Here is a 26,135-nt window from a genome sequence, read left to right on the forward strand (position 1 = left end):
GGAAGGGTTCGTCAAGGCTGCCTCCTCCAGATGGAGAGGTGGGGCTGAGACCACAGCATGCATGCGTGTGAGACACGGTATATGAGATGGAGCACAGGGAGAGCCAGGCAGGCCGCCAACTGCTTGCTCTGCAGCCCAGTGCTGTATCCAGAGCCCAGTTTCTTCCTTAGCAACTCTAGTCTGGGGACTTTGGGAGGATGCAGGGTAGGGCTGGGAGAGTTCCAAGGGGATGGACGGGGCCCAAAGTGACCAAAGCTCTGCCTTCTCTGGACATAGGTCAAATAGACAACATTCCTAGAGCACTACTCAGGAAAAAAAAAAAAAGTGGAAGATAGATTAAAATTGGTTTTACTAAAAATTTATATTTATTTCTCTAAACGCTGTGTTTGATTCATACAGAAAATCATCAAGTTTTCCTGCCTTTCTGGGCAGGCTGTCTCCATAGACGTTCACTTCTCGACACCCTGTGTCCCTTGTGAAGTAGGAAGAGAGGCGAGAGCCGTGACTCAGATCAAGCTGCACAGGGCCCCAGCCCCGCAGTCCTGTTCCGCTCCTTGTCAGACAGGGGCAGATCCCATCAGGTGCTTCAACAGTCTGCTCATCAGAGGGTCATACCCGGGCTCCTGGTGTCTGTGAGGCCACATGACTGAGGCTCAAGTCTCAGATTCTGACCACCTGCGCGGCCACACTCAGGCCCTGCCTGCCCTCACTGTCCATGGCCCTGGGCTGTCTCCTGAGGTAGAGGCGGCCGAAGGTGCCACCCACCTGTCCTTTGGTGAGCCGCCCAGGATTTATACAGACACAGCCAAGGATGTCCTGGAAAGAAAGGACACTGGGTGTGACGCCGTCAGAATCTCATATTGAGTTTTAGAAAGCAGAACCACCCAGGCAGATATGTTCCCTTGTAACTAGAGAATCTCCAGGGCAGATAAAGAATGCAGTAGTCTACTGGGACAAGGCGCTCCTATACTTCGGGACAAAATGGATTCCAACAGTTTCTTGTTTTCTGCATGAAGAAAATACTCAGAAGTGAGTGGGTGTCACACATATACTCTCAGCACTCAGGAGGCTGAGGCAGGACAAGTGAGAGCTCAGGACATCTTGGACTGTAGAGACTCTGCCTTAAATGCTCCCTTTCTTGAAAAGCAGCAAAACCACTGTTTAAGACTGGACTGGGCCGGGTGGTGGTGGCGCACGCCTGTAATCCCAGCACTTGGGAGGCAGAGGCAGGTGGATCTCTGTGAGTTCGAGGCCAGCCTGGTCTCCAAAGCAAGTTCCAGGAAAGGCGCAAAGGTAAACAAAGAAACTCTGTCTCGAGAAAAAAAAAAAAAAAAGACTGGACTGGACCCAGCTTAAAAAAAACTGGTGCGGTGGACTCCCTGGGTGGGACTCAAGCCTGAGGTGGCTGAGTGTGCAGATCAGATCAAGAGCTTCTACAAGGTACTGCTGGCCTGAGCCCACAGGGAGGCCAAATCAGAATTTAGGGGAAGCCAGGCAGACAGGCAACATGTTCTCAGATCACCTTGACCTGGCCTGAAGTCCTCTGAGCACACGCTGCTTGCTCATGCTTCATTCCACCCATGGACACCCCCCACCCCACAACAACCAACCCTGTGCTGGCCCCAGGCAGACACTGACCCATTCAGTAGACCCAGGTAGAGAGTGCAGGGTCATCAGGAAGGAAAAGTCAGCCGGTTCAAACCTACCTTCACGAAGTACCTCAGCTCTGATGGCACTATGAAGACATCAGGGGTGAAGAGCAGCTGGGCATGGGTAGAGAAGTTCTCGTAGTCTATGGCCATGTCCTCGTGGGGCGGGTAGAGCGGGTAGTAGCTGCAGGGATGAAAGAAGCTCCAGTAGGGGCCAGTCCAGGCACCTGGGGAGGAGGCCCCCACTGCCCGGCTGGGGGACAGAACCCAGTGTTGTCGCCACAGGGTAACCGTGGCGGCTCTGAAGCAGCTCTGATCCCGTGACTGGGGGGTTGGCCGGCACGCTCACCTTCTCTGCGTCAGGATATGCTTGAGGATTCGGCTGAATCGGTCTGAAGTCCCAGAAGAGCTAGAAAGGAAGCAGAACCGGGTTCCTCCGTCAGTCCTCTTTAGGGAGGACCTGAGGACTTGAGCCGGCTAGAGAGAGGCTAAACCGCAGGGAGACAAGGCAAGCAGCGCCTCTTTCCCAGGACGGGCAGCAGGGCACAAGGCCTAGGAAGAAGAGTCCGAGGATTCGGGATTTAGGAGCCTCAATGCTGAAGCCGGCACCATCCTGCACAGGAGGACACGTCCGTCCTCTGCGCCATGAAGCCACACACAGCTGGGCAACCCTACCTGTCTCACCCCAGCCAAAGTACACACCCAACTGAACTCCCTGGTGGTCCCTCTCCTGACAAGGAAGGTCTGCCGGAAGAACCAACTGCCTAGCCTAGATGCCAGGCCTGGCAGCGTGCGGCTCTCTGAGGGCCCCACATTCACCTTCTGATAAATCCCCGTGAATGTGCAGAGAAGGGCACTCGAGCACTCGGGTCACACCCCCCCTCACCCCCATATACAGGGAAGGTGAAGAGAAAGGGCCTAGGCCCAAACATCCGAATCTCACTGCTGGGCGTTCCACACAGACACAACAGACTAGTGACAGCAACGAATGCATCTGACTGCTGCTGCCTGGTGCAGACGGGGGAAGGCCCGAGTTTCTGTACAAAGCGTGGCTCTCACGGACTCCTCAAGACTGTCAAGTAGCAGCACGTGGTGGGGGCAGTGTCTTGGCGATGGCAGGGCCAGGATGCGAGGAGCCAGCTGTCTTGCTGTTGACGTGGAATGTTTCTCACCTACAGATCTCCTCAGCCCCAATGTGGAACAGCAGGTCCGTGGATGTCAAGCCAAACATCACTCCATTTATGGAGAGGCTGCAGGGCTCAGACACAAACTGCACTCGCTGAAAAGAGAAGGCGCTGACATGAACGTCTGCATACAACAGCTAGAGAGTCGGTGAGGGACAGAGGCTGCTGGGAAGGACCAACTCCTGTGTAGCAGTCTATGACCTGCTGGGGATCGGAAGTCAGGTTCCCGAAAGGGACTCTCTGCCCTCACCCACGGGGCTGTCGTCACCGCACCCGCTGCTCACTGGCCAGAGGGGGCACTGGTACCTTTTTGTCCTCCCGAGGCAGCTCAGGGAAGGTGAAAGGTGGCTGTGGGTACACCGGTTCATGATGCACGTCCCTCAGAGATGGGACAAAGACAAGGTGGGAGCCGGAGCTGCTTCGTCCAAACACAAGCACAAGAGGGACAAGAGGTGAGTGAGCAGAAGGGCCAGAGACTCAAGGCGTAAGCACGCCCTTCGTCCAGCGGTCCTCAGGGAGGCTTGGATGGCCTTCCACTCCACCAGACAGTCTCCCAGGACCCTGCTGCCACTTACACATGTCCAGCTGGATCTGATGCACACAGCTCAGGACACACAGTCCCTTGCTTTGTGTGGCATCCCACTACAGAGGGGAACTCTTGTCCGGTGGGAAAAGGGAGGAAACAGATCTAGAGCTGGGCATGAAAGGCACACACAGGCAACCCTAGTGCCCGGGAGGCCAGAGAGGGGTGTTATGAGTTTGAGGCTAGCCTGAACTATACAGTGAGGCTTATTTAGGGGGGAGTCTCAGGACTTAAACTTAGGTTTTAGTCCACTCTACAGGGCATAGGTAGCTTGTGGACAATAAAGCTCTCTGGACACATGGCTTGGGTGAAACGAGTGAGCCAGGAGGAGTGAGGCCCACTGGTCAGAGCCTGAGGTCGCCCTCACACTTTGAAGATCAAACCAAACCTTTCAGGCAGCAAAGGCTAGGCCAGGTCTACTGGACACCGAAGACAGAGACTGTTGGAGGGATGTCCACCTCCCCACTCACATCAGGAAATACAACATGGCATGGAGAAGAAAGCTGTGGCAACCAGAGCCAACTGTTTCCGCAACCAGAGAGAGAGAGAGAGAGAGAGAGAGAGAGAGAGAGAGAGGAGGGAGGGGAGAGACAGAGAGAGAGAGAGAGAGAGGGGGAGAGAGGGAGAGAAGGGAAACCCTTTCTTTGGTTCCCTTGCCTGTCCTTGGCAGAGGCCCACTGTAACCAAAGAGCCAAACTGCTGCTGTGAGGGCATGCCTAGGACCAGCCAAAGCTCTCACTGTGGCCCTGTCCTTCTCTTGCTTAAACTGCGGAACAGGGAGATTCCCGGAGTTGTAGGTGGTTGTAAGCAGCGTGGTGTGGGTGCTGGGAGCCAAACACCAGCCCTCAGTAAGACCAATACCTCTTTTTCTCTTTTCTTTCCTTTTTCGGTTTTTAGAGACAGGGTTTCTTTGTGTAACAGCCCTGGCTGTTCTGGAATTCACTAAGTACACCAGGCTGGCCTTGAACTCAGAGATCTGCCTGCCTCTGCCTCCTGAGTCCTGGGATTAAAGGCCTGAGCCCAGCTAAAGCAGTAACTCTTAACTGGCTACTGAGCCATCTCTCCATCCTTGCATAGGGACTTTGGACACGTGATCAGATACCAAGGACTGGTCTGCTGTAATAGATCACCACAATATTGGGGAAGGTACTTCGCATATTATTCACAATGAAGTTCACTGCCATTGTCCAAGTCCACTATGTGGGTGCTAGAGTCTTGTGGACAAGCCAGGGACTGAACTGAAAGGAACAAACTATGCTCCAGGTCTCCAGGAATGGAAGTCTTGAAGGTACAAAGGACTGAGGTGAAGCTGTTTGTCCTCATGGGACTAGGCTGCTGTTCAGGACCGGCTTCAGGAGAGCAATGGTTAAGGAGGAAACAGCCTCTGCTCATGGCTTGGAGCTGGCTATAGGGGGAGGGGCCGGAAGAAAATTTCAACTATGTGCAGCGTTGCACAACTTCATACATCATATGGAGGGAGGGTCTCATTGCTGTCTCTAGAGCAGAGAGGAGCATCAGGGCATTCTGCTGCTACTAGGGAGCTGGCTGACATCTGCTAAGTTCTGCTCAGAGTGTGGTACTCTGCATTTCTGACCTAGCACCATTTATATGCAGATCTGGCAGGGTGGGGCTGCTGCCCTGCTGCTTTGCAGCTCACACTAGCCACAGATGAAAGAGCCTGGTGGTGCTGGGTACTGGCTCCCAGGGTAACAATGCTTGGTCTATTCTTTGTTTGTACCACTGCCATCAATAGCACACGGGATGGGACGAGGAACCAAAATCAGAACCCAGCCTCATGTTGGAAGCACCAGCCAGTGCTGGGTGCCGCCCCAGTGCCTGCCCCTGCTTTGGGAGGCTAGGGGCTTATCTCTGAGGACCTCAGCACTCCCCTAGTTCCAGGAACTCAGCTGGGGCCCTAAAAGACCTGGGGAGAGGGAAGGCATCTGTAACCCTCCATTTGAGAAGGGAGGGGAAGGAAGTAGATGAGGCCTCACATCTGGCTCCAGGCCTGATGCCAGCACAAGGTTGTATTACAACTAATCAACCTGGGATCTGTTCTCAGGACAGAAGGCGGAAGGAAGACCTTTAAAAACCACCTTTGTTACAGGTTTGTTTTTAAATCTCAGCCTCAGGAATGTTTGTTTATTATGAGTTCAACAACAGGCAGTGAATCCCAGGAGACTGCCCACCACAACCTTCTCTTTCTGACCTGCCCAACAAAAAGGACAGGAGTGGAGGGGTCGGCTTCCTGACATCTCTGGGCCTAGCTTTGAACTCTTCCTGGAGCCAAAGAGCTTATGTCCCAGCTATGCTGAGGATTCAGGATCCACCCTCACTGGAGTCTCTTCCACCCATCACTCTAGCCCCTGGCAGCCATCCACCGCGATGGGGAAGCACTCGCTCAGGGAAGGAAGTTGGGCTTACCCCCAAACATTCCCTTCACGCAACGAGAGGCTTGAGGCCTCTCAGAACTGCACTGCCATTCACATGCTTCCTCCAACCACCCTGGGAATATTCCCATGGAGTAACAGTTTATACAAGGGGAAGTGAGAAAAGGAAGTAAAGAGAAAGAACGGAGGACGAGAGTGTGTGCAGTTTGTCCTTGGAGGGTTTGTGCAGTTTGTTTATCAGATTTACAAAGATGCCTGTGTACCCACTGAGGCTGAAGGCCAAGGGTTCTATCTCATCTCTAAGTCCAAAAGGAAAGGAAGATGGGAACACAAGTGGCCTAAGCAGCTTCGATTTCCTACTGGCATGTCCTGGAAGAACCTAGAAAGCTCCAGGTCTGCCCCATCTGGAACACTGACCTCCTTGTTCCTTCGATAACTGTCCTCAGGCACTGCTTGAAAACGTCTTCAAATGGGCTTGTTAGCTGGCAGTTCTGCAGGAAAGGAGCTGACTCAGAAGAGTGCCGAGGCTTGAGGGCCGACCGGAGGGGCTCGGAGCGACAGGGACGGGACAATGAGACCGACTAGAGCCAGGCATGTGGGCTCTGTAACCCCAGCGCTCAGGAGGGTGAAGCAGGCCTGCTGTAAGCTGCAGGCCAGCCTAGGATACAGACTGATTCTAAACCAGCCCAGTTCCTATGTAAGACCCTGTCGCAAACAAACAAAAAAGGGGCATGGGGTGGGCTGCCCATCTGCAAGGAGCTGAGTCTAGATCAGGGTAGAATTAGTCCTCTTGCAGGCTAGGCAGTGGTGGCAACTTGTCTTTAATCCCAGCACTCGGGAGGCAGAGCCAGGCGGATCTCTGTGAGTTCGAGGCCAGCCTGGTCTACAGAGTGAGATCCAGGACAGGCGCAAAGCTACACAGAGAAACCCTGTCTTGAAAAACCAAAAAGAAAAAAAGAAAAAGAAAAAACAAAACAAAACAAGTCCCCTCGCCACATAACAATCCTCTTGCACGCACACTGAAAGTCTAGGATGAAGACGGCCCTGAAATCCTGTTTATGTATGTGAAACACCAGGCAACAAGGGACAGAGACCCAGGCCCCCAACCAAGATCCTTGGAAGAACCGTGATTCATGTCTTAGAGGGACTTATGACATGATGCCAGTTTGTGGCCACATAAAGGATTTCATAGTATCTGCCTCTTTAGTGACGAAGCTACCACGTCAGTCTCATAGGCAACTTTGAGACCAGACAGCCAGAAGCCAAAGCCCATCTGCTTGTGTGACTGTTTTTGCACCTGAGCAGTGAGTTGGGGTAGACAAAGGAACCACTATTTCCAGTTCCCTCCCTGGCTTCCAGATGGTCTTGTGTACTGGTGGAAGGGAGCCTTCAAATTCAAGGTGTTTATTGGACACAGCCAGTGACAATGTTTTCCTCGTTAGCCACAGGGGTGATGTAAGTCTGCTGCAGATACAGATAAACTCCCAAAGAGGAGACTTAAGAGACAGTCCAGGTTGATTGCAAGCACCCAGTGTCGTCATCACACCCACACCCCCCCAAAAAGGTACTTACCTCCACCTGCTCATGTTTAGCATCCAGGAAGGGTCCAAACTGCAAATGAGCGGAGGTGGGGAAACCCAAAGAACAAATCAGAATCTTCTGTGTCTGGAAAGGCTTTTAGACAAATTGTCTAAAAGCAGTTCCCTGCCTGGGTCCACCTGTCCCTCCCAGGTTGCCTGGAGAGCCTGAGGAGGTAGCAGATGAGCTGTGGAGCATCTGAGTCCTGTTCCCTCAGGGGACTTCCCAGGGCCCTATAATAACCCTTGTGAATGCCCCAAATGACACCGGGCTCTTTTCTGTTTTTTTTTTTTACACCTAGTAAGAACAACAGACTACCATGTTACTAGTAGAATTTTGGCCATAAAAAGAGATAAGTTTAGGATTGGGTATTAAACACATAGCAAGAACGCTGTAAAATCAGGAAAGGAAGACAATACTGCTGGCCTCTGGACTTAGTGATGGCTGTGGAGTTTATGTACACCTCCAGAGGTGCAGATTGAGAATTAAAAAATCCCAGAACTAGGGAGGCAGAAGCAGGCAGAGCTCTGTGAGTCTGAGGCTAGCCTGGTCTACATAGTGAGTTCCAGGCCAGCCTCGTCTACACAGTGAGACCTTGTCTCACAAAAACAAGGAAAGAATTAAAAACAAAATAAAACCTTTGTAAAAGGAGACAGATTGATGTTTCCTAAAATCTCAGAATAGCATTAAAACCCCTTGCTGAGGCCGATTTTGTTCCCACCCCACAACCTTCCTGCACACTACTATCCCCGGGACCTACCAGGATGCAGACATCTGGCCGGTCACGGTTGATGATGGTGATCAGATCAAGCAAGGGGTCATATGTGATGCTGTCAGAGGTGGTATAAGGCCCACAGGCAACTAAAACCATAGTTTGTTCACAATCTGAGACAGAAGGCATTGCAAGGTCATGAGGAGGAAGAGGAGAGCTGATATTGGACAGAGGGAGAACGAGGGGCCATTGAAGGAAAATTCCACAGGATTTATCACATCAAGTCCCAAGAGTGCAAGTCTGGGGATTCCAGGTGAGGACCTCATCCCTTCCCCCAAGAACATCGAACCAAGTAAAGAACACAGACAGCGAGGAGCTGGAGCCATGGAGTGCACCTGGGCAATGTGAGCAGAAAGACAGGAAAGAATTCATCCAACTGACATGTGCTCATGCTGCAGAAGTTCGGGGCCATCTGGGGGTTGGTATGGGGGGGAATGGAGGCCCAGAAGGGCAGGCTCTGGTGGAGGGCCAGACACTGGACGACCCTTCGGGTTCTCGTGCTACCTGGACACTAAAGCTGCTGGGCTTGTGCCCCACCCTAACCTTGGGTTTCTAGCCCCTGTCCAAACAGAATTATCTGATTTTGAGTTTTTAAAGTCAGTCTGGGAGTTGGGGATTTAGCTCAGTGATAGAGCACTTGCCTAGCAAGCACAAGGCCCTGGGTTCGATCCTCAGCTCCAATAAATAAATAAATAAATAAATAAATAAATAAATAAATAAAGTCGGTCTGAGCTAGTTTGTGAGGCTTATACAAGTCTCCAAAATTCCCCAAATTTTCTAATATGGAGCATTACTCTCCTATCGGTTCTGTAAGAAACTATTTGAGGGACTGGAGAGATGGCTCAGCAGTTAAGAGTTAAGAGTGCTTACTGCTGTTCCTGGGGACCCAAGTTTGGTTCACAGCTCCCACATCAGGCAGCTCACAACTGTCTATAACTGTTGCCCCTGGGACCCAACACCCTCTTCTGGCCTCCATAGGTACCTGTACTCACAAGTGAGCATAGCCATACACAACAGACATAAAAACAAACGGAAACAAATCTTAAAACAATAAATAAAATAAAAAAAATTAATTACTCCAAACTCGGTAGCTAATGCAATTTACTATCTTATAGTTTTGGGCACTGTAAATCCAGAAGTCAAGGTGTCAGCAGGGCTATGAAACATCCGGAGGCTACCTGTGCGCGGCCTAAAGTTTCTATTCCCTGACTATGTTCATAAGGATCCATGTGATTGCACTCAGCCCGCCTGTATAATCCCGTCCAAGACTCATTATGTAGACCAGGCTTGACTTGAATTTACAAAGATCTGCCTGCCTATGCCTCCTAAGTACTAAGACTAATATAGTACACACTACCACACCACCCAGACCATATAAAGTAGCATTCACAGCCCTGTGGGATCATGGTATCGATATTCAGTCCCCCACACAGATAGTTGCTGAGACTGTGTACAATGTCATGAGCTGACTCCAGGTCATGTCCAAGAATGACTTCACATGCCATCACTGTGGAGGGTACTGGCAGTACGCCAGCATTGGCATTTATTGAAAATCTTCACTGGTGTTCATTCTACTTCACTTACAAAAATACTCAGAAATACTTTCCTTCCCCCACCTCTTTTTCTTTAAAAAGACTTACTTGCTCTATGTGTATGCATGCCTGCATGACAGAACAGGGAATCAGATGGGGTGAGCCACCATGTGGTTGCTGGGAATTGAACTCAGGACCTCTGGAAGAGCAGCCAGTGCTCTTAACCACTAAGCCATCTCTCCAGCACCCATTCTCTTTTTCATTTGTGACAGCAGGGGATCAAACTCAGAGCCTCACACATGCTATACAAGTGTTATCTACCCAGCAAGACCTCAAGCCCAGCTTATGGGTATTTTGAAACGAAGTTTTGCTAACTCAAAAAAATAAAATACACATATAATTTTTATTATCTTGCTTTTTCCCCATCCAGGCCACTTGTTCAACCCCCCCCCCCCCCCAAGACAAGGTTTCTCTGTGTAGCCTTGGCTGTTCTGGAACTCACTCTGTAGACCAGGCTGGACCTAAATGCAGAGATCCATCCATCTGTTTCTGCCTCTCAGGTGCTGGGATTAAAGGCATGCACCAGCACACCTAGCCAGAAACTATTTTTTAAAATTACATCCTTATTGTGGAGTGACTATAGAATTGCAAACTTGCAAAGAGAGCACAGAATTCTGTCTCTTCCCAGAGCCCTCTAACATTAACATCTCCTACAACACAGCACATTTGCTGGGATTAACAGTATGTTACTGCTGACTAAATTAGGTTTTCCAACAGCGTCCCTTTCTCCTCCCTCCATGATTCCATTCGGGATCCCAGTTGAGTTATAATGTGTATATCATTTCCCTTTTCAAGTACCCTTCACATGCCTGTTAAACAGTAGTGGGGGGTGTTGGGGATTTAGCTCAGTGGTAAAGCGCAAGGCCCTGGGTTTGGTCCTCAGCTCCACATACCAAAAAAAAACAAAAAACAAAAAACAAAAAACAAACAAACCCAAAAAACAATAGCCCGGATTACAGGTGTTCACTTTGTTATCACCAGAGTCCACATAACACCACTGTCAGTGCTCAAGGGGTTCAGACCCACTTGTGAAGAGAGGGTTGTAAGTCAGTGATCAGCTGTGTCCGAACTGCTCCGCATGTCGCTCCCACACAGCTTTGTTGTTTCCTTGAACCTGGGCAACTACAGTCTGGGACTTTGTCTATCACCCCCATTGTTGGCAAGAAAAATTTTGAACCAAAACTTACCTCCATCCTCTTCGGTGGGCTGATAGAATGGAAGTGGTACCCCCTGAAACAGAAAGAAAGCTCAGCTGAGGTCTTGTTCCCGAAGTTGCTTTGGTGATGGATGGCTCTGAGTGTCTGCAGGTCTGCAGTGGGAGGACTGTGAGACGCGGTGAGAGGGGACTTGTCTCTGCCTTGATCTTGGAGTTACAGGTAGAGCCCAGATTCTGCCATTTTTCTAAAGAGCTCACCGTGACTTAGCAGACCAGGCAATGGGAAAACCCCAAACACTTGGCTGTCCCAAGCAAAGTGAGTGCCTAAACCATCAGCATGCTGGGCAAGGATGGAAGGGAAGGGAGCCCACCTACTTCTCCTGGCATTCTGTGGGAATCTCTAGAGGACCACAGTGGAGAGCAGAGATAAATAAGCTGCAGCTTGAGGCCAAACTTGACTACAGCCATTTTTTTTTTTCTATCTTTTTTTTTTTTTTTTTTGGTTTTTCGAGACAGGGTTTCTCTGTAGCTTTAGAGCCTGTCCTGGACTAGCTCTGTAGACCAGGCTGGTCTCCAACTCACAGAGATCCACCTGCCTCTGCCTCCCGAGTGCTGGGATTACTTGCGCCACCGCTGCCCAGCTGCAGCCATTTTTTAAATGAAGTTTTCATTTGTTTATGAGTGGCCCGTGGCTACACTGGCACTATAATGATATAGACACATGTTTAAATATTTGCTGCTTTGCTCTCTGGAGGAAACAGTTTGCTAACTTACAGCTTGGAGGTGGGTTCCAACCCTAGAACTAAAAACTATTAACAAACATACAGAGACTGATAAAGACCAGTCTCTGTACCCGAACTGCACACACTGAACCTGGAGCAAACATGAGGTGGAGAGGCCATCTGTACCTCATAGAGTCTGGTGGCAGTAAGTCTCCTACCAGTGGTGTTGAATCCTTCCATAATTACAACCTGAAAGACAAGAAACCCAAGGCTGCTGACCAGGCTCGATAAACGAGAGGTCCGAGATAAACTCCTTCTGGAATTATAAACTCAGGGCACTTCCCAGAAAACAAATGAGGGGCTGTATCGGTTACAATTATGCTCTACACAGATGACCTAATTCTCACAACAGTCGCACGAGGTAAGAATTTTTATCTCACTTTGTGGATGAAGACACCCTGGCTTTGAAGGCCAAGTACCTCACCCACAGCCACACACCTCATGAGGTGGGGCTGGGATCTGAACCTGGGCAGTTGGACCCAGAGCTAAGGTTGGAACGAGGAGAGCAAAAAACGGTTCCTAAAACAGCGGACCTATACAACCCAATCTCACGGCAACAGAGACAGAAACCAAGAAATAGCTGCCCACTGCATGCTCTCAGGCCTGCATCTCAGAAGGCTCCACAGTCTCACCTGTCCAGGAAAGAGAGAATACTCCTTGAGGTCGGATAAATCCACGGGAATCTGAGTGCCCGAGGAGTGTTCCCGGTCTCCCTCGAGAATCACTGACTTGCTGTTCAGCTTGCCATTGCTGTCACAGCCGATCTGGCCCAGCAGGATGACAGGCTCCTACCAAAGAAAGGGTGCAGCATATCGGTGGGACAGTGGAGCCCAAACAGCATACGTTCTGGGAGCCGATCGCAGCATCCCCACTGGAAGTGGAACCACCCTTCAAGGGTGTCTAGTCCACCTCCTGCCTACCAGGCGTGCTCCGAGAGGCTGCCTGAGTGTGAGCACGCCCAAACAGGGGGATCCCCCAAGCCCTGCAGCCCACAGCACTTGTGGAAAACCACAGCTATTAATAGATCCCATTCACAGAGTCCACCACACCGTTCTCAGAGGACACGGACAACACACTCAGCCCTCACAGCTAAGGCTACACCCAGCAGCAAGAGGCAGAGCACACGGTAACTTCATTAAGGTCAGACAACAGGGAAGCCTGGACCCAAAGGTCGGAAGTTGGCTCCAGGGCCAAATCCTCAGCCACGCTGTAGTTCTTCTTGGTACCTGCACGCGCCTGCCTCCCCACAGGGTTTTGCTACATAACAGTCTATCCTTGAACTCTCAATTCTCCTGCCCCGGGCTCCCAAGTGCCCAGACACCATGTGGGACAGACATCACATTACCACTTCCACAGGAAGTCCTTCCTAGACGGAACTGATATCTGTCCTGGTGGCTTCCTGTGTCGGGCTCCCACTCTTGGGAGCAAACGGAGAATCTCTCTCTCTCTCCCTCGTGTGCAGCCCGCCCCACACTTCCTCTTGATTTCTCCAGAACTTCCTACAGGGCAGAGTTGTTTTTTCTTCTTCTTTCTTTTCTTTTCTTTTTTTTTTTTCAAGACAGGGTTTCTCTGTGTAACAGCACTGGCTGTCCTGGAACTAGCTTTGTAGCCCAGGCTGGCCTCGAACTCACAGAGATCTGCCTGCCTCTGCCCTCCAGTGCTGGGATTAAAGGCCTGCACTGCCACCACCCGGCTAAGGACAAAGTTTTATGTATGGTCACTTTCCCTGGAAGCAAACAGAGGACAAAGGCACATTTGGTCAAGGGTTATACAGGACACATCCTCTCTTAGATTAGAATGCTCCAGAGAGAGTACCCACATCAGAATTAAAGCACGGTGGAACTCTAGATGCCAGAGGCCACCACTGATCTGCGTCAATGCTCTAACCAGAGGAATCGCTCAGGCAATGAGAGAATTCTCAGCCTACAGCAAACCCAGACACGTCTACCTGCAGGGGCTCTCCAGAGGCAATCTCCTCCACCACTGAGAAAACAAGGTTTCGACCTGTTTGTGTTTAAGACCCAGTCCACGAGGGAGGAAAAGTCTGGCGACACAGCAGGGAGCACTTGTTTTAAGAGGGACCCATTTTATCAGCGCTGACCAAGACTGATAATAACTAGCACACCTGGTGAGTGGAAGAGAGCTTCTTCACTGACTCCAGACAGTAGGAATAATCCAAGCTGAGTGGTGATGGCACACACCTCTAATCCCAGCACTCGGGAGGCAGAACTGGCAGGTTTCTCAGTTCAAAGCCAGCATGGTCTCATCAGGAATTAAGAGCAGTAGTAATTAGTGAGGACTCTTCAAATGGCTCTTACCTGTGCTGGTTCTAGAAGAGGGGTAAAAGCCTCAATCTTGTGATGCTCCTTCAGTTCACTGCCAAGCTCTTCTATCTTACAGGTCAGAACTGCAATCCAGAGGGGACAGGGTGCTGTCAGTAAGACAGAACACACTGTCCAGCATCACAGTCGTTCCACAGGATCAAGGACATGGACATCTGTGCAGTCTGACCTCAGGCCTCAGTCCATCTTCTGACACAATTACTAAGCTTGTTTCCCACTGGGCTCATGGCACAGTCCCAGAGCACCATCAAGAAACCCACCCTCACTAGACTCCAGGGGACTCCAGGTAACCTGGGAGTTTCCAAGGAAGCAGCTGAGTGCTCCTAACTCAAGAGCTGAACTCCTTCACAGCTCACGCTCCACGACCAGCGTGGCTGTGCACTTTTCTTCAGTGAACCAACACAACTTGGGAAATCACAGCATCACCCAGTGTCCTTCCCTTCACTTAAAGAGTGCCCATAAGGACATCGACCAACTTCTGGATTCAAAGGCCTCCAGCTGAGCCAGGCTTTGTTCCTTCACTTCTATGGGTCCTTCCGTGGGGCTTTAAACCTACCAGACTTTCCAAGAGGAAACCAGTTACCTTCACGAATATCTGAGAGCTGCTGAAACATGGCTTTGTAGCTGCCCGTGAGTGGCTCTGGGTACGCAATGACCTTCAGGTTGACAGTTCCAGAGCCTCCTCTCCCAGACCAGGACACGCCTTGTGCTGAGCCAAATGTGGTGACCACTTCTCCTCGGTTGGTTCTGGAGTTGTATTTCTGGGAGGGGGCAGCACTGACAGGAAGCAGAACAGATTAGTATTACTGTGCCTGTGGCTACCTGAGAAAGGAACATGAGGTGAGGCTTGGGAGGCCTGCAAAACAAGCAAACTGTCTTACAGACCTAATCAACGTGGAGGGGCTGGAGTACTCTGACCTTTCAGGAATTTCGGGACTGGGGCACCAAGGAACACCAGAATACAAAAGTTTAGAAGTTTAAAGACAAAAACATATAAAAAGCTTGTTATTTTTTTCTCCATCAATACTAAATGAAGCAAAACAAGACACGTTCTGAACTGACGGGATGGCAAGTTTCAACATGGTTACCAGCCTGTCATCTGAGCCTGAAACAGTGACTGACTGGGTCAGATACTGCTGAGCGAATACAAAACCTACAACACGGTTGAAACCAGGCATGGTGGCCCATGTCTGCACTCCTAGCACTCAGAAAGTGAAGGCAAGATTGGGACCTCAAGGCCATCCGCAGCCAAGTCTGAGGACAGCCTCGGGAACAGAAGACCCTATCTCAAACACATAAAGAACTCACAGTACAGTTAGTTCAAAGATCAAGTGACACTAAAAGTTCAACACAACAAGGAACGAACAGTTAACAGGCAGCAAGCGCCCTTACCCCACTCCAAGGCTGCACTGACTCTGACTGGCAAATCAGGGTGGTAAGTCCAAGACTGCTGATCTGCTTCGAAGCTTCTAATCTTCCTGCTGTGAACACTGCCTACAGAGGCACGCAACACCCAGCACACTAAAACCCTGTGGGAACTCACTTCACAAGGGTCGTGGTCCTAATTGTTGCCAACACCCTTCTTTCCAGACAAGTTACAGAAAATGAGCTCAGCTAACCTCTCCAGGGCTGCCTCTACCTAAGTAATTTACAGACTACTCTTATAAATTACAAAACGAGTTTCTGATGTCATCTTTGTTAGTGTACATTAAAACAACTATCCAGCAGGGGAGTCACCAGCCTCTGGGCTCCACCTGTGAAGGGCATGTGTCACAGCAGCCCTCTAGTGCCATCAGATGCTCACAGGGAACAGCCATGGCCAGAGAAACAGACTTAAAGAGCTTCCTGCTTAGAAGCTAACTCCCACAATGGCTCTGCAACAACTATTTCAACCCTCAGAGGTTTCAGAAATGCCCTTTTATGTCGAGAAAGTTGACTCCGGAAAGCAGTCTTGAGATTTCCCCGAACCAGGTGGACCACAGTGAAACCAAACTGTCCTTCAGGATCCAATAACCACCCCCTGGGACAAGGGCCACAGAGCCTCCAGTTACTGCCTCTCTGTATTCTACGTGTGTTGAGTATTTTGCCTGTGTGGATGTATGTGCACCGTCCGTGTGCCTGGTATCTGCAGAGGCAGAGAACTTGTGGATCCCCTGAACTGGAGTTACAAATGGTTGTGGAGATAAAACATGGAGGCTGAGAAGCAAACGTGTGTCCTCTGCAAGAGCAGCCAGCGCTTTCAACTGCTGAGCCATCCCTCCGCCTGTCACTGACTCTCTAAAGTGACAGAACTGAGAAGCCTGCACTCTGGTTGGTTTAGAAGGACCCAGAGGTTGGTAGTTCCCTAAATGGTTGAAATGCTGTTTTTGAGCCCCATCCTGATGTGACAGCCTTATAAACATGTCTCCTGAGCCAAGCACTCATCTGTGGGCTTCTCTAATGGAGACCTATCATTTGTGGATTTTAGTCACACATGATCTCTACCCATTTATATATAGTAGTGGTAGCCATGAGGAAATCTCAATTAAGCTTCTGAAGGAGAAGATTCAGTGACGAGAAAATGCTCCGAAGCCAGCTGTCACCTGAGCACGGGATGAACAGGTTACGCAATACTGTGAACAAAGGTGCATACTTTTCCTTTAAAAAAAAAAAAAATACTTCAGGTTACAGAAAGAAACCCAAGTAAACACGAACGAGTAGGAGCAGGTGAGAGCCTATTTGCTCTGACTGACCAGACTCGCCAGACGCCCAGGCTTCTGAACAGCCAGGCTGTTTTCAATAGGAGATATCAGTTCCCAATCTAGGAAATGAGCCCTAGAGAAGTGGGTGGAAAGCAAGTTTCCTTAATTACTGTACAAAACAGTAATTTTCCACAAGGCGGAGAACCACAGGCTTCCCAGCCAGCTCCCAGCAGACACCCTGCTCCTCTGGCGGTTAATAAGTTACTCGTAGTTTGCCTTGTCAGCAGAGAAAGAGGCGCAGCTTTCTTGGCACTTGGATCGATCATGATACGTACCTTGGGGAGAAACTTGATGGCGAGAGAAGCCGATGTGGGCTACGAGTAGAGACGCTCCTTTTTGTTAGGGGGGTTTCTGGGGTGCTGCTAGCTCGCTTATGAGGACCCTAGAAACAAGATGAAAAGTGGAACCCCAGGCACGCTGGCTTCGAGTTGCTAATTAAGTATAGACCAGATGCAGTGCCTTGGTAAGGACAAAGTGGCACAGTGAAGGACACAGGCAGGGCCGGGATCTTCAGCAGCCATCTCCAGCAGAGATCACACAAACCTTCACCAGTAACCCAACACCCACCAGGACGCTATCTGCACTCTGAAGGCTGTCATGAAAAGAATGCAAACATTTCCAAAGAAGATGGCCAGCTCAGCTGACCTGTCAACCTGCACGCACATCTCCATCCCCACCACTTTCTGCTTTTAGAAAAGACGGAGTTTGGCAATGCATAGCTTTGACCTGAGTGCACACATTCTCCAGAGAAGGGATGGGACCATGTTACACTTCTTTTGGCCAAGTCTACCACACATTTTCCAAATTAAAGCCTGGAATAACTCCAGGAAGATAAGGTAGTTGAGCTCATACTTGGAGAGAGTAGTCAGCAAACACCTCACTCACTAATGGTCACATCTGTTTGTTTTTTTGTTTTTTTTTTCTTTTTCTTTTTTAGTTTTTCATTTCTTCTCTTTTTGTTTCTGTGCTCATCAATAAGAAGTCAAAGATAAGTACAGAATAAAGGAAGGATGAAACCCAATCACAGGCCCTAATATTCCCTAAAGCCTCAGATAATGGAGTGTGTTAACAGGAAAGACAAATATCTTGCTTAGCCCAAGGGCTCGAGCTCATATGCAGAAACTTTTCTGACTCAAGGGCTCCTCCTGCTGGTCATTTAAAGAAATGCCGTCAAGCTATCAATTGGTAGAGTCTGTGGGACCCAGGGTGAGAACCATCACTAAGACAGGCATGATGGCTCATACCTGAAATCCTAGCTTTTGGAAAGCTACAGTACAAAGGTCATCCAACTTACAGGTCAGCCTGGGCTACAGGGTAAAACCCTGACTCAAAAAAAGAAAAACTAAGAAGCTGCATCAGAAATTAGGCTTTCAAATATTTGTGGTTTTATTTATTTAAAGATTTTATTTTATTTATGTGTATGTGAACATATGCATGCAGGTAAAGGTGCCTAGGGAGGTTGGAAGAGGCATCAGAACCCCTGGAGCTGGAGTTACACACAGCCGTGAACAGCCTGATGTGGGTGCTGAGAACTGAACTTGAATCCTCTGCAAGAGCAGCCAGATCTTGTAACTAGTGAGACAGCTCTGCAGCCTCTGTATTGTTTTTTGTTTGAGACAGCCTCAGGTATTAAAGCCCACAATGGTCTTGAACCCAACATAGCTAAGGCTATCCTTCAACTCCTGAACTGCCTGCCTCCTTCTCATAAGTACTAAGATTACAGATGTCAGCCACCACACCCGACTTACAAACTAGATTTTAAAAGTTAATTTTTCAGCCGGGCAGTGGTGGCAGAGGCCTTTAATCCCAGGGCTCAGGAGGCAGAGGCAGGCAAATTTCTATGAGTTTGAGGTCAGCCTGGGCTACAGAGTGAGTTCCAGGAAAGGCACCAAAGCTACACAGAGAAACTCGGTCTTGAAAAACCAAAAAAAGGGCTGGAGAGATGGCTCAGAGGTTAAGAGTACTGGCTGTTCTTCCAACAGTCCTGAGTTCAACTTCCAGCAACACCATCTATAATGAGATCTGGTGCCCTCTTCTGGCCTGCAGACAGACATGCAGGTAGAACACTGTATACAAAATAAATAAAAAATCTTGACACACACAGGAAATAGAAACAGTCATTAAAAGTCTCCCAACCAGTCAGGTGGCGGCGGCACATGCCTTTAATCCCAACACTTGGGAGGCAGAGCCAGGTGGATCTCTATGAGTTTGAGGCCAGCCTGGGCTACAGAGTGAGTTTCAGGAAAGGCACAAAACTACATAGAGAAATCCTGTCTCGAAAAACCAAAAAAAAAAAAAAAAGAAAGAAAAAAGAAAAGTCTCCCAACCAAAAAAAGCCTAGGATCAGATGGTTTCAGTGCAGAATTCTACCAGGTTTTCAAAGAGATAATTCCAATACTCTTTAAATTGTTCCACACAATAGAAACAGAAGGAATGTTATCAAACCTCCTTTTATGAGGCTGCAGTTACTCTGATTCCCAAGCCACGCAAAGATGCAACAAAGAAAAAGAACTACAGACCAATCTCCCTCATGAACACTGATGCAAAAATACTTAATAAAATATTGGCAAACAGACTCCAAGAACACATCAAAAAAATTATCCACCATGACCCAGGGATGCAAGGAAGGTTCAATATATGAAAATCTGTCAAAGTAATACACCATATAAACTGTGGAAAAAAAAAAAAAAACCCACATGATCATCTCATTAGATGCTGAAAAAGCCTTTGACAAAATCCAACACCCCTTCATGATAAAGGTCTTAGAAGGATCAGGAATACAAGGAACATACCTAAACACAATAAAGGCAATTTACAGCAAACAAACAGCCACCATCAAATTAAACAGAGAGAAACTCAAAGCGATTCCACTAAAATCAGGAACAAGACAAGGCTGTCCATTCTCCCCATATTTATTCAATACAGTTCTTGAAGTTCTAGCTAGAGCAATAAGACAACAAAAGGAGGTCAAGAGGATACCTACTGGAAAGGAAGAAGTGAAACTTTCACTGTTTGCAGATGATATGATAGTATAAATAAGTGACCCCAAAACTCTACCAGGGAACTCCTACAGCTGATAAACTCCTTCAGTAAAGTGGCAGGATACAAGATCAACTCAAAAAAGTCAGTAGCCTTCCTATACACAAATGATAAAAGGTCTGAGAAAGAAATCAGAGAAACATCACCCTTTATAACAGCCACAAATAATATAAAATACCTTGGGATAACACTAAACAAGTGAAGGACCTTTTTGATAAGAACTAAGTCCCTAAAAAAAGAAATTGGAGAAAGTGTCAGAAAATGGAAAGATCTCCCACGCTCATGGATAGGTAGGATTAACATAGTAAAAATGGCAATCTTACCAAAAGCAATCTACAGATTCAACGTAATCCCCATCAATATACCAACATAATTCTTCACAGACCTGGAAAGAACAATACTCAACTTCATATGGAAAAACAAAAAACCCAAGATAGTTAAAAGAATCCTGTATAATAAAGCAACCTCTGGAGGTAACACCATCCCTGACCTCAAGCTCTACTATAGAGCTATAGTAATAAAAACAGCATGGTACTGGTATAAAAACCGACATACAGACCAGTGGAATCAAATTGAAGACTCTGACATTAATCCATACAATATGAACACCTGATTTTTGACAAAGAAGCCAAAAGCATACAATGGAAAAAAGAAGGTATCTTCAACAAATGGTGTTGGCATAACTGGATGTCAACATGTAAAAGATTACAAATAGATCCATATCTGTCACCATGAACAAAACTCAAGTTCAAGTGGATCAAATACCTCAACATAAATCCAGCTACACTGAACTTGATAGAGGAGAAAGTAGGAAGTACTCTTGAACGCACTGGTACTGGAGATCACTTCCTAAATATAACACCAACAGCACAAACACTAAGCACAACAATTAATAAATGGGACCTCTTGAAACTGAGAAGCTTCTGTAGGGCATAAGACACGGTCAATAAGACAAAAAGACAGCCTACAGATTGGGAAAAGATCTTCACCAACCCCACATCTGACAGAGGACTGATCTCCAAAGTATATAAAGAACTCAAGATACTAGACATCAAAAGAGTATTTTAATTTATATATTTAGCTAAAAGATATTAAGAAACAATTAAGGAATATTCAAGAAGGGTTATTTTAGTCAGGTGGGGCTACACAGTAAAATCCTGTCTTGAAAAACAAACAAACTGGGCTGGAGAGATGGCTCAGAGGTTAAGAGCACTGACTGCTCTTCCAGAGGTCCTGAGTTCAAATCCTAGCAACCACATGGTGGCTCACAACCATCTGTAATGAGATCTGGCACCCTCTTCTTCTCCTACACTGGAACAATCTTTACCCTTAGTTCTGTTATCTGATTGAATTCATGAATAATTTCTATGCTTCCTCCTCTACTGCTAGATTATAGGTTATTTTTAATTTCTTGTGATTATGAATAATGTTATGATATACCTCGTCATGCATATAGCTTTTTGGATCATTTCCTCATATAGTCTGAGGTGGTCGCTAGGAATGGACTCCAGGGCTCTGTACACACTAAACATGTACCCTGGGGCTACACTCCTGGTTCTCAGGAGATGCTGCACTAGGAAGACTGAGTAAGACAAAGGGTAAACATGACTCTGGGGTTTGGATACAGTCTCTCTAGCTACTTTCCACACAGACTCCTCTAACACACTAGCGCTGCAGCCAGGCCGAGGGACAGAACAGTGGATGAAGAAGTGTCCACGACCTGAGAGCGTCTGTAGTGCAGTGAAATGGAGCAACACTAAAGTCCACCGTGAGAGATAGAGCAAGAGACTAGACACAGGAGAGGAAGAGGGAGAAGTCGCTACTTTACACAGCTTAGTTCCCCCGACAAGAGGCCACGAGGGAGTATATGTTTGCCATGCCTAAAAAGAAAACCAGTGTGTCGGGATGGGCGACAGGACCGAGGTGGAATCAGTTCAGACACAGCCTCAGACACACGATTCAGACTGTGAACCTTAGCAGGGAAATGGAAAATCAGAGGGAGCTGTGAACTGACTTTCTTTGGTGACCCCAGGCTGTCCTAGAACTCAGAGATCTACCTGCCTCTGTCTCCCAAGTGCTGGGTTTAAAGATGTGCACTACCAAGCCCAGTTTTGTGATATGTTTTCAAGAATGTTACTTGTAAAATACAATTTCCAGGTACCGCATGCTCACCTTAGAGGGTGTGGTATAAGAGTTCAAAAGAGTCTCCTCTTCTTCCTCCACCTCAATCCTGAAAACACTGGTCAAGGAGAGCAATTACATGTGATTAACTGGAAAACTGAATGCTAGGTATTTTTTAAAAATTGTTTTTGTTATATATACAACTGTAAAGAAATTACAAAATACATATGTATGGCTTAGTGCAAAGACCTTCTGCATAAAAGGATACAGCTCTTGTATAGAAACAATGTCTCTGGCTCCTGCATGCCCACTGTCCTTGGAGGCACTGTGCCAGGCTTTGGATACTTTTTTGTTTAGAACCTGAGGAATAGAATCGAAGCAGATGGTGAATATATTAGTCCATAATTAGTCTGATAATAGGGAGGGCACTTCCCATTTGAAGTAATAATAGGCATTCAAACGTAAACAAGGAAGAGTTAAGGATAGAGCTCAGGTGGCAGAGCACTTGCCAGGCATGCAAGAGACCCTGGATTCAATTCCAGTATCGCCCCACCCCCAGAGTCAAGACAAGAAACTACTCCAAAAACTGTTAACTACCATGTTAGTACACATTTTTAATTCCCACACTGGGAGGCAGAAGCAGGTGATCTGTGAGTTCAAGGCCAGCCTGATCTACATAGTGAGACACTGTCTCTACAACAAACCAAAACATGGCAGGCTGAGTATGGTGGATCATGCCTATCATCCTAGCATTTGGGAGACAGTAGGATCGGGATCAGTATACTCGCACACGCTCGCACGCACACACATACACAAACATACCACTCTTCCAGAAGATCTAAGTTCGATTCCCAGCACCCACATCAGGCAGCTTAACACATCACGACCGCTTCTAACTCCAGGTTCGGGGGATCTGACACCTCTTGCCTCTGCAGGCACCTGTACTCATACCTACACACATACACATATTAGAATAATTACAAAGGTACCTATTAAAAAGCTTTCCCAGTAACTATCTGCTGACAACATATGATTCTAATATAATTCTCTTTCACACATTCCACTTTTAGGTGTGAAAGGCAGTTTTAGGTGCTTCACAACCAACCTCATTTCATTTTTACCAATCATTAAAAACACAGGTTATCAGAACTTGATTTAAAAAAAAAAAAAAAAAGCTCAAAAAATAGTAAGTAGAGGCCCAGTGTCAGAGCTCAATGGGCACTTTCTGCTAAACCTAATGGCCTGAATTTGAACCCAGAACCCACTTAGTAGAAGGAGAGAATCATCTTTCCTTTCTCTTTTCAAGACAGTCTCACTATGTCGCTCTGGCTGTCCTGGAACTCCTTATGTAGACCAGGCTGGCCTCAAACAGTATTGGGATTAAAGGTGTGTGTCACCACCATCTGGCAACAACCACTAGCTGTCCCCTAAGCTCTGTGGCACAGGTGTGCATACCCATGCGTACACACCATAAATACATGTACAGAAACAGAAAGAAACTACGCTAGAGAGAGCAAAGAAGGGAAGACAGGAGGCAGGAGCCCAAGCTCACCCTGGGCTGGAGCCCAGCTCAGACTCCAGAGCCCGCATCCTTTCATATACCGCACACCCCCACACAGCAGGACGAAATCAGTGAGTTCACGTTTGCTCTTACCTCGTGTTCAAAAGAGTTGAGGATCTCTGCAGTAAGGCACATTTTCCCTGTGCTGGTGCAGAAAGCAATAAGCTCGCTTACCATTCCCTCCTCAGTCTGTCTGTACAGAACACACAGCTCTGCCACTGCAGGGAGAGAAACCAGGCAAGGAAGGACCTACTTCATGTCTTTCCTTTTCGAAAGATTTACTTATTTATTATGTATACAATGTTCTGCCTGCACGCCAAAAGAGGGCACCAATCTCATTATAGACGGTTGTGCGTCACTATGAGGTTGCTGGGAATTGAACTCAGGACCTCTGGAAGAGCAGTCTTAACCACTGAGCCCCCCTAGTTCACTTCTTTTGCTTTCATACTGAGGTGAAGCAATCCCTGTTATCCAGTCACTGCTTATTCACAGGCCCTGGGAACGAAACAGTGAACAAAACCAACGAGTTTTTGTTCTTGATCACAGGAAGCTCGCTACTGGGGTGAAGCCAGAACAAGAAAGTACATAGTACCTTAGATGCTCAAAGGTGCGATGTAGAAAAATGAAGTTGGGGGGAAGGGATCATGGAGCTGAGGAGTCCGGCAATTTAAATACAACCAGGGGCCAGGGAGAGGCCTCAGCAGGTAAAGAGCTTGTCACACAAGCATGAAGACAGGAATGCAGTGGGCATGCTGGTATGTCTGTAAATCCAGTGTATGGAAGGCAGAGACAGGGAATGCCTGGAGCACGCTAACCAGTTGAGGGTGGTCAAGGAGGACTGAGTGAGCCACCACAGGAGTGGATGTACCTAGCGCAAAGTGGTTCTGGGCCAAGTCCTGTCCATTCACATCAAGATGAAAATGAACCTTGAAAGGCTGAGAAGCGGAGGTGAGGAAATCCAAAAGAAACCCGGGAGCCGGGGCAGTGAAGCCACAAGACCATGCTCCTGATGGCATGTGAAGGAGCCCAGCCGGCAGTAACTCTAGCTCCAGAGGCTGACTCCCTCTTCTGGTTTCTGAAGGCTCTGCATGCATGTGGTGCCGTTGTATACACACAGAAGAACACTCATTCACATAAAAATAAATAATCCCAGCACTCAGGAGGCAGAGGCAGGTGGATCTCTGCTAGTTTGAGGCCAGACTGGGCTACAAAAGGAGGCCCTGTCTCAACACATTTTTAAAAAGAAAAGATTCATTTTAAGTCTTCATAAGGACTTGGGAGTATTTCAGTCTTCATGAAAGAAATGCATTATAAATTAGTGTGTTTACATTCTGCTTCTATTTTTTTTAACCTTTAAAAATAAAGCAGAGGGGCTGGGGAGATGGCTCAGGTGTTAAGAGCACTGGCTGTTCTTCCAGAGGACCTGGGTTCAATTCCCAGCACCCACATGGCAGTTCACAACTGTCTGTAACACTAGTTTCAGGGAATCTGACATCCTCACACCAATGTATGTAAAATAAAGTTAAATTTAGAGAAAAAAAAAAAAAAGATGGCTACCTGCTAATAAGACCTTTCTTCAATGATTCGGTCATTTAAAAAAACAAAGCAAAGCAGACAGGACCCACTGTTTAGTCCAAGCAGGCCTTGAGTTCTCTGTGGTACTCCTGGCCTCCGTCTCCCAAGTGCTGGGATAACAGGCAGGCCCACTTACACTATTGCTTTATATCCTAAACTTAGAAGTTCCAAGTGTTGATGAATGGTTAAGGCAAGTGTACACACAGCGCTATTCCGAAACTGATTCTCACATTTTCCAAAAGAGATGTGTGATTTAAGTCTTCACCATTGGGCTCTATGGACCAATATGATGAGGCCACTGGACTCCAGAGCAAGACTCCAGTGTTGGCACACAGCTTAGACGATTAATTCTCCTTCCTTGTATTCCTCCATCTATAAAGGGAGAGCGGCAAAAAGCTCCCTGAAGTTTCTTCCAAAGCTAAAGTAAAGTATTAGGGATCCACCTCGAGGAATTCCTATTTGCACAGACCACTAAGATTATAACGAGCCAGGCATGGTGGTGCACACCTTTAATTCCCCCAGCACTCGGGAGGCAGAGGCAGGCGATCCCTGTGAGTTCGAGGCCAGCCCAGTGGTGTCTGCACAGTGAGTTCTAGGAGAGCCAGGGCTAAGGGGAAGACCTTGCCTTTAAAAAACAACTCGGATGAGAAAAGTCATAGAGCAAGAGATGATTGGGTGTGAGCTGCAAGGGGTTCCAATGTCTCCTTGACAGTGTCTCCTGTTGTATTCTCACGACCCAAGCGGTACCCCACGAGCACACTCACGTTTCCCCATCAGGGCGTCCTCGCAGTCCAGGCCGAAGATCTGCAGCTCCTCCGCCAGCTGCTGGGTGGACACAGCCATGGTGACCCGGGAGCTCGGCAGAGGCTTCTCCTTTCGCTTTGGGGGAAGATGAGAGGGACGCGCCACAGACCCACTGGCCCAAGCCCTCAGAAGAGCTCAACCACCCGGTCACAGAGAAATGCGTCAACAAAGAAGGAAACTCCTTCCGGACAGAAAACTTGCTTCCAAATTACTGCTTAGCTTCTGGGTGAGAAGCACAGCCGGGAAAATCCCGCCAAACGCTCTGC

At 48.0% G+C, this 26,135-nt stretch overlaps 1 protein-coding gene across 2 annotated transcripts; it reads right to left on the bottom strand.

Moving 5' to 3' along the window:
* Positions 1-342: 342 nt before the first annotated feature.
* Pola2 (DNA polymerase alpha 2, accessory subunit) lies at positions 343-26,135 on the bottom strand. 2 transcript variants are annotated; one of them, XM_036175062.1, is made up of 18 exons: positions 25,830-26,135; positions 23,584-23,708; positions 22,198-22,289; positions 21,981-22,038; positions 17,045-17,151; positions 14,612-14,805; positions 14,005-14,093; positions 12,319-12,474; positions 11,813-11,875; positions 10,936-10,978; positions 8,145-8,269; positions 7,379-7,417; positions 6,224-6,297; positions 3,140-3,248; positions 2,822-2,928; positions 1,999-2,058; positions 1,707-1,833; positions 343-816 (listed from the first exon to the last, which is right to left on the bottom strand). In XM_036175062.1, the coding sequence occupies exons 1-18, from the start codon at positions 25,906-25,908 to the stop codon at positions 661-663; spliced, it is 1,803 nt and encodes a 600-aa protein (XP_036030955.1). In that variant the 5' UTR covers positions 25,909-26,135; the 3' UTR covers positions 343-660. The 2 variants fall into 2 exon arrangements, 1 of the variants encoding a protein (XP_036030955.1); XR_004943709.1 differs by lacking the exons at positions 343-816; positions 1,707-1,833 and having other exon boundaries at positions 2,469-2,928.

The sequence above is a fragment of the Onychomys torridus genome, chromosome 1 (genome assembly GCF_903995425.1).
Source record: "Onychomys torridus chromosome 1, mOncTor1.1, whole genome shotgun sequence".
Taxonomy (NCBI): Eukaryota; Metazoa; Chordata; class Mammalia; order Rodentia; family Cricetidae; genus Onychomys; species Onychomys torridus.